Source organism: Micropterus dolomieu, linkage group LG04, assembly GCF_021292245.1.
Source record: "Micropterus dolomieu isolate WLL.071019.BEF.003 ecotype Adirondacks linkage group LG04, ASM2129224v1, whole genome shotgun sequence".
NCBI classification, from domain to species: Eukaryota; Metazoa; Chordata; class Actinopteri; order Centrarchiformes; family Centrarchidae; genus Micropterus; species Micropterus dolomieu.
This window is the reverse complement of record NC_060153.1, coordinates 16161631-16169782: the sequence shown is the minus strand read 5'-3', so window position 1 is coordinate 16169782 and position 8152 is coordinate 16161631. Positions and strand designations below refer to the sequence as shown.

The 8152-nt window shown below is 40.8% G+C and overlaps 2 protein-coding genes across 11 annotated transcripts in view; both read left to right on the top strand.

Annotated features, from left to right (window-relative positions):
• The window catches only part of LOC123969275 (myb/SANT-like DNA-binding domain-containing protein 4), a 1214-nt gene extending 800 nt beyond the window's left edge, over positions 1 to 414 (top strand). Inside the window, exon 2 of the mRNA XM_046046521.1 lies at positions 62 to 414. Within this exon, the coding sequence (XP_045902477.1) occupies positions 62 to 342 (281 nt within the window). The 3' untranslated portion in view covers positions 343 to 414. The remainder of the gene's footprint in view (positions 1 to 61) is intronic.
• The window catches only part of plppr2b (phospholipid phosphatase related 2b), a 58358-nt gene that overhangs the window by 26016 nt on the left and 24190 nt on the right, over positions 1 to 8152 (top strand). The gene's annotated exons all lie outside the window — the stretch shown is intronic.

Genomic DNA, 8152 nt, shown 5'->3' with positions numbered 1-8152 from the left:
ATAACAGTTTTAGTAGTTGTCAGATAACAGTAGGCCTATGACAGATTCTCTGTATTTTCAGACTCGATGGAGGCCCAAGTCACTCCACAAAATTCTCATGAAGGCAGCAGCGGTGCACCGCTGGTGAAACGGAGGAGGAGGCTGGATGATGTGCAGCAGACACTTCTTGAGAAAGAAATTGTTAGAGTGGAGGCTGAAACAAAGAAATTACAGGCCGAGCAGGAAAAGCTGGAACTTGAAAAACAAAAAATATTGTTAGAAATACAGTTGCTCCAACAACAGATAAGCAGGTCATCTTCGCCTATTTCTGAAGAGGATGGGCGGTCTTTTGTAATTCTGTAAATAAGCCTAATGGCAAATTGTGTGCAATGAATCAATGACAATTATATGTAAATTAAAAAAGAGTTTATTATAGACCTACCCTTTCTTTGTGGCTTATTTTTTTATGGTTTACAACCTGGAGATAATTAGTAGAATTATTTTAAGTGAAGCAATAGTTTATAACATTTATAAAGCATTAATAATGCGTGTACGGATCTTCATGCCCTGCATGGTCCACAGGGTCAGCACCTTCTTCCGGCACCGGCTGATGGTGTTGCCTAGGGAGAGGGATCCTCTTGGTGACACAGATGTTGTGGAGGACAGTGCACGCTGCTATTACGGTGCAGACTCGCTCAGGGTGCATCCGCATCTCTCCATGAAGACAATGAAACCTAGAAAAAAGAATTAATGATTAGGCTACTGTAAAACTTAAATGTGTCACTTTTGGCGAGTTTTATATAGCCTAGGCTTAGTCTATTTATATAGTTTTCAGTGATATAGTGACCACACTATATCAGCACCATGGATAGCATGCCCATTTTCTCTTCCAGCCTCAAAATCCTGGTATAACGCACTCTCTCGGAGGATGCGTGCATCATGGGTAGATCCAGGCCATCTTGCCACCAAATTAAAGATGTTATAATTGGCGTCACAAGCAATCTGCACATTGAGTGAATGGTATCCCTTGCGGTTGACATACAGATACTCATGCTCAGATGGTGCCTGGATCCGGAGTCCCATCGATGCAGCCCACAATACCAGGAATGCCAGAGGCCCGGAGGAATCGGTGTTTCATCACCGCAGACTCGGCCTCAGTGGGGAGGTGAGCAGATCGTGGAAGGCGACGGCTCAGTGCCAGTGACACTCTGCGGATGGCCCGACATGCGGTGGATTTGTGTACATTTGCATAAAAATGTAGCGCTATTAACAGCTGTAATGCGGGTGTCAATGCTGCGTTGTGATCCGACACAAACTGTAAGTCGGGTGACAGCTCCTCAACATGTTCATATATATCTCTCCGACAGAATCGAAACCTCTGAATCAGCTCCTCATCATTGTAAATGTCCAATGGATTGCTTCTGAAAGCCCGCTCATTGTAAAGTCTGTGTATAAGGCGCGCCATGTCTTTACTGCTGAGTTATCAAGTGGTTACTAGAGAAACTTGCCTAGATTTTGACTTTACGCCTGCTACTGACTAGGTGTAAGATTTATGCCCGGTCTTAGCGAGAAGAGGACTTAAGCCTGGATGGTGCAACTGTCATAACTATTAGGTCGGACTTAGAATGCTGAGTTAAGACCTACTTACCTTAAGACCAGGCGTAAGCCCTGTTGGTGCAACCGGCTCCTGATGTTTTACCTGGAATCTGCTGTAGCCACTCTCCAGTTTGGGGGTCACAGCCCCAAGCGCTCAGATTACCACTAGCACCATTGTTGCTCTTACTTTCCACATCTTTTGTAGCTCCTCTTTCAGCCCTTGGTATTTCTCAAGCTTCTTGTGTTCCTTCTTCTTGATGTTGCTGTCACTTGGGATTGCCACATCTATCACTGCAGCCTTCTTCTGCTGTTTGTCGATCAACAGGATGTCTGGTTGGTTAGCTATTACCTGTTTAGGATAAATGCGGGATCAAAAAAGGCATTTTCAATGGGGCATTTTTTGTCCTTAGGGAGGAATGTGTCTTGCGTAGCTTAGCCATTTTAAGCTAATTTAAGGAACTGACAGGACAATTCGAAAATTTCTTTTAAAAGAATATTTTCTGGCAAATTTGAGCTATACATATTTAACACAGCCAAAATGGCTTGAAAATAAAAAACGGAAGGAACTCTTAAGGGCTGGGGGGTGGGGGTGGATGGGTGAAATAGGATGAATCCTCTCCCCATTAAGAAAGACGATGTGCGCATTAACGCACAAGGTACAGCAGCATAACGTCATTGATTATTTGAATCTCCCGACACTCCCACAGGATCGGACAGGATGAACTGACAGCAGCCTCTTTGATCATGAAAGTAATTCGTTAAAGCACAAACACACAGCCTATAGAAATCTATTTACGCATGATCCATCAGGGGAGCTCAAGCTCTCCCGTAGTTTGCACCCTGTCTACACTCTAGACCGTTCCTCTTTTACTCATAGATTTGTTTTTCTGGTGCTGAAATGTTTCTCGGTGTTGGTGAATTGTTAAAAAACACCACTTAATTTCGGGTTAAAATGCATTGCAATGCGCCTTACTGAGATTGTAACGGATATTTGCCGATTATTTGCATTATAGGCCTAATACTGCGTTACAGCAAAAAGCTCCCAACGCTGCGAGTGCCGTGAGATTAATTAATGAAGTGGACCCTTCTCGCGCTGTGTATCGCATTGAGTTTGTGCCCAAGCGGTAACGTGACTGTCAGCTGCACTTTATCCAGCTGCTGAAGTTAACGTGCAGATTTGTGGAGAGATCTCTGCCTGGTTGCAACTGTTTACCGTTCTATCCCACACTTATCCCGTTTAAATACATGGAAAAAGTGTTAAAACAGAGGAGCTAACCTATTAAAGCCCAGCAGTTAAAGCTGAATTAAAATTAATTAATTTATCATTTGGTTGAAAAGGTGCCACATTCACATTTAAAGAGGCTACTCCCCCAAAACAACAGACACAAAAAGGAGGGAAGACTAAATCATGTGTGTTGACTCAGCATTGCCTCAGACTCAGAAACATTGCCTTGTTAACAGGATTCTTGTAGTGATGATTGATTACTCTCACCTGTGTTAGGGGTTGGGGAAGATCAGATGGGGATAAAGGGGTGTGTTGGAGGGGCTGAAGGCAGCCCTGAGAGAGAAATTGAACTGTTTGGTCCATGGCTGTGGGTTTTGGCACGTGGGGAGAGGGTGCTGTTTGCAACTTCTAGTGTTGCCAGCAGTGAAAACAGCAGGCAGGGGGTCTGTTCCTGTGTTAGGAGGGGAGGCATGTGTCTCCTTTAGGTAGAGAGGGATCGGGATCGGGAAGTGCCTGTACCTGTGCTTCATGGACGGAAGCTGCATGAAGCCGCACACCCTTCTACGCCGATACACCGATCCAATCTGTGTCCACAGCCGGGGCCTGAGGCTGAATGGAGTGTGTCTGTGCCGCTTCCTGATCTACGGGAGATTCCATGTCTGCTCCCTATATGGTGTCTCAGTAGTTTGCTGTGTACAGGTTGTGGTGCATTTTGGAGTGATTTTCCCAGAGTGTGTGCAAGGTTCCCTTGCAGTGCTGTGTCATAGGGTGTTAGGGCGGCTCTGGGGACCATTAGGGGTTGACCTTTGTGAGGGCTCTCTGTGTGCGGTGTCTATTTTTTATTTATTTATTTTTTTAAGATGAATTTGTATTTCCAATCAGAATACAATGCTGAATTTTGATTTCCCTTTATATAAATAAACACATTTTCCATCATAAATTGGAGCAGTTTCTGAGGAACATATATTAATTAAATATAATTACCATTGACATGGCTTTGCTGTTCCCTGGGAAAGTCAGAGGGAGAGAAAGAGAGAGAGGGAGGGAGGGATCTGTATCTCTTGTTATTCCATGTGGGACTGACACAGAAATATAAACTAACTGCAACTAACTATCAAAATGTATGTGTTGCTTTCTTTAATGTGTCTGTACTTGTCATGGGAAGGCTGAGTGCAACGGCAGAGAAACTGAGGTGTGAACCCAAATGCAGTTTAAATGATTTATTAAAACAAACAAATAAACTGAGGCAAGAGTCCAAACAAAGGTAAATCTAAATGAAAAGATAATCCAAGGAAAGCAGGGTAATCCAAAAAACAAGGAACAATGTACAAGGAAGAGAGCAAGGCAGAACACCAGAACACTCAACATCAGACAAGGATGCAACAAGGACTGAACAGAACTGAGGGCTTAAATACTGATAGAGCACAACATACACCAGGCAGGCAGGGTAACGAGGCACAGCTGAGACACATGAGGGTAATCAATTCAGAGACAGACAAACAGGATGAGGGAGCATAGACAGAACCAAACCAGAAACAGGACTGACACTAAACATGGAACAGATGCTACAACAAAACCCAAACCAGGACAAGATCAAATAAACGCAGAACCCAAAACCAAACCCCCATGAAAACAGATTAAAACAAAAAAAACATGAATACAACCCCAAATCCTAACACTACTGCCATGAGCCGTGACACAATTGTCACCCAAGCTTAAAAAAGGGGCTCATCATTTCTAAACAAGTAGATTTAGTAGTATAATATCTCAGCCTCCTCCAATCTCAGAAGGACTCATTCAGACTATAGTTTGTACTCAATAAAATCATATCAGATATTTTGAGAGCAAAATGAAGCGTGTCTCCATTGCATCCTGAGCTGTGTGACATTCGTTTTCTCAACAACACCAGCCTCCATCCACACATTCTCACTTTCTGTAAACATTATCAGTTGACTTTTCTGCCATCTGGCCGCTCCACACAGGCCAAGGTTAGACATGCACCACTTATGTGCATGCTCACAGTTTTGTCCGCTAAGGAGACATAAGTGATACCCAAATCTATTTTCTCCGCCCTTTTCCCTACATAACACATTATTATTGTCACATTTTGTTTTCTCCGTTTCTGGTTAAAGGGCTTTTAAGAGCAGGTGATTTCAAATCCGTGTCATTTTAGTCTCTTTGATTTTCTTGCTTTTACTCAGAGGTTTGAGCATTAAGCCTTAATTTCACGAACTCCTTTTAGTTTACTGGGTCAGACAGAAGCTGGTCATCGTCTTAAATATGCCTTATTTTGTAAACTCTTGTTTCATCCTGTGGCTAAATTTATGCTGACAGATTTTAGGAGGTAAATCAAATCAGGTTTCGTTGTACAAGAGAATAATCCCCCTTTTGTCATTAATGTCGGAGAAACATCCCCATATTTTTTTATTTATGACTTGGCAATACCAAATCTGCATGAATCATAAAAAATTACCTGTTCCTACTTTTGCCGTGATCTGGTTTTACAAAAGCGCAGTAACGTAAGAAAACCTCAAACATGTACATATTGGATTCAGCTGAATGTTTACAAGGCTGTTTTGAGTGGGAGTTTGTGATCCATGAGCCTTTGAACCTTATGCTTTCTTTTCTTCATTCTTGAAAAGTATACTTCTTAAGATTCTTCTTTAAACACATGTGTGGACAGAAGCCAGTGTCTCTATATTGCTGAACCTCTGATTTCAAACGCATTAAAGTGATTTGCTAAAAGAAGAGGAGACAGACAGGGTTAGTGTCTGATTCATATATGAGGTCTTAATCTCAAACTGCCAAATCTATTTCAGAGGAACTGATTAACCAGATGTATTGCTAACACCACTGAACTATTCCATTTGATAATTTTCACATCCCATTGGAGTCTACTTTTTGTCTCTTGATGAAAAGTATTCAGACTCTTTGATCATCTGGGTCTTTAGCTTTCTACGTAATATAATAGTCAGGCATTTGTTTACCTCATCTCTCTGGCCAGAGTAAACATGAGGAAGGAAGAGGGAGTGAGGTGACGTTATTATAAAGCGACAAAGTCTGCATAGGAATGAAGATCGGGTGGATGGCTAACCAAAACAAGTCCTTTTTGTGGCGAAACCTAACAAAACATTAACCATAGCATTGTCATATGTATTTGCAATGGTTTTGAAAGGCACTGACCAGTAATGTATTCATGCCAAAAGGGTTATCAGATGTGTCGTTCTAGAGGGCATGGACAAATGCTGTATTTGCATTGTATGGACATACTCTGACACTGGTTCTATCAACTGGCAATTCTATTAGATGTGGTGATTTGTTACCATGGGTGCTTTGTCATGAACCCTGTCTGCAGGCCTGATTTCCCAAATGATCACTAAAGATTTAGACTGAGCTGAGAGATTAGTGAGAGTAAATCTGGAACAGACAAGTACCAGAAGGCCAGAACAAGTTAAGTTAATTAAAACTTTGGCAGGAGCATTGCCATGATATGTTTCTCCTACAGATACATTATCAAACTACAAAGCTATTCAGTTATTTGTTTTGCTTACACATTTTGTATGGGGATGTAGCTGATATGATGTCTGAACTCTGAACAATAATAAGGAAAGAGATTGAAACAGTGCAAGAACAAGGTGAACAGTCCTCTAAGTGGAGGCGACAGGTGACAGACTGAGGCTGATTGCTTATCACACAAGAACATGGAAATCCAGTTCTATTTTATCACCCTGAAATCACCTATGGCTGGAATTTACATGTAATTGGAATGAAATCAAAATGTGCAAGGCGCTTTTGGGGACAATAAAGCAGAAATTAATTTGCACAGGCTATGGGAAAAAGTTTTAGTGTGACGTTCAGAAGGTCTATACTTTTTCTGACATACCAGCACTTTAAAATTACTGCTGCGAGACGACCCTGGGTAAACAGTCATAGAGAAGCACATAGAGGACTTCTTTGATAGAGTAATGTCAGCCTGTCTTGACCCTCCTGCAGCTCACGTTTGTCATTAGTTTCACACTGTACATGTGCACGATGCTTCAGAAATATTTTTTTTTATGCAAATGAATTTTCCAAGGTGACTTGTGCAGCATGTGTCTCTATGCTAATTAGAAACCATCAACTTGAAGTTGCTTTGACCTTTATTAATATTCTGACAAACTAGCTGTGGCTGCAGAGTGTACAGGAACTTGGATATTTGTTCATGTGGGAGGAAAAGGAGATGAAATGTCACATAAGAGCTCTAAGCCTGTATTCAGTAGGGAGGCTGTATTTCCCTGTTTGTGTTAATGGGACTTTAGATGATTTCATTTACTGAAACTTTTGAATCTTAGAAAATATTTAAAATTGTTACTGCAGAAATCTTGTCCCAGAATGAATATATAGTGTTTTCAGCTATAACTCATGTCTTCTCATGTATTATTCCAGACACACAATTGTTAGATCTCTCAGTATAGTCTATAAGCACAGCCCATTTCAATGCTTATGTAGTGCATAAGTAGATGCAAAATGCATAATCTCCTAGGGAGGTTTTCTCCTCTTGTTTGTTTAAACTTTGATGGAATAATAATAATAATAATCTTTATTTGTAGAGCACTTTTCCAAAACAAGTTACAAAGTGCTTTAACAAGTGTAAAGACAATAATACTCAAAAAACAATAATACAAAAACAATACAAGATAAAGAAAAGAAAAGACTAAAATACATGTTTAAGATAAATATTAAATTAGTAAATTAAAATAAAAGGGATAAAATAAAGTCAAATAAGATCGGGAAAGTCTCTCCTATAAAAGTATGTTTTAAGAAGGGAAACGGTCTGTCCCCTTTAGTTTTCAGTCGAGACTCTGGAACAGACAACAGACCTCTGCCCGAGGATCTCAAGGTACGTGCTGGTGTGTATGGGACTAAAAGTTCAGAAATATAACAAGGCGAGAGGCCATGATGAGCTTTAAAAGTGATCAATAGAATTTTAAAGTCAATTCTAAAACATACTGGGAGCCAGTGTAATGAAGCTAAAATAGGAGTAATGTGGTCATATTTCTTTGTTCTGGTTAAAAGCCTGGCAGCTGAGTTCTGGACAGTCTGGAGTCGATCAATAGATTTTTGGGTTAAACAGGTGAAAAGGCTGTTGCAATAATCCAGGCGTGATGAGATGAAGGCGTGTAAAATGGTCTCGGTGTCCTTAAAAGTTAACATAGATCGAATTTTTGCTATATTTCTAAGTTGATAAAAACATGATTGAACAAGCTTTGTGGTGTGCTGCTCGAAATTTAAATTCCTATCAAACCAAACACCAAGGTTCTTTGCCATAGGCTTAATGTGATTTACTAGGGAACCAGCAGATGGCAGTATTTG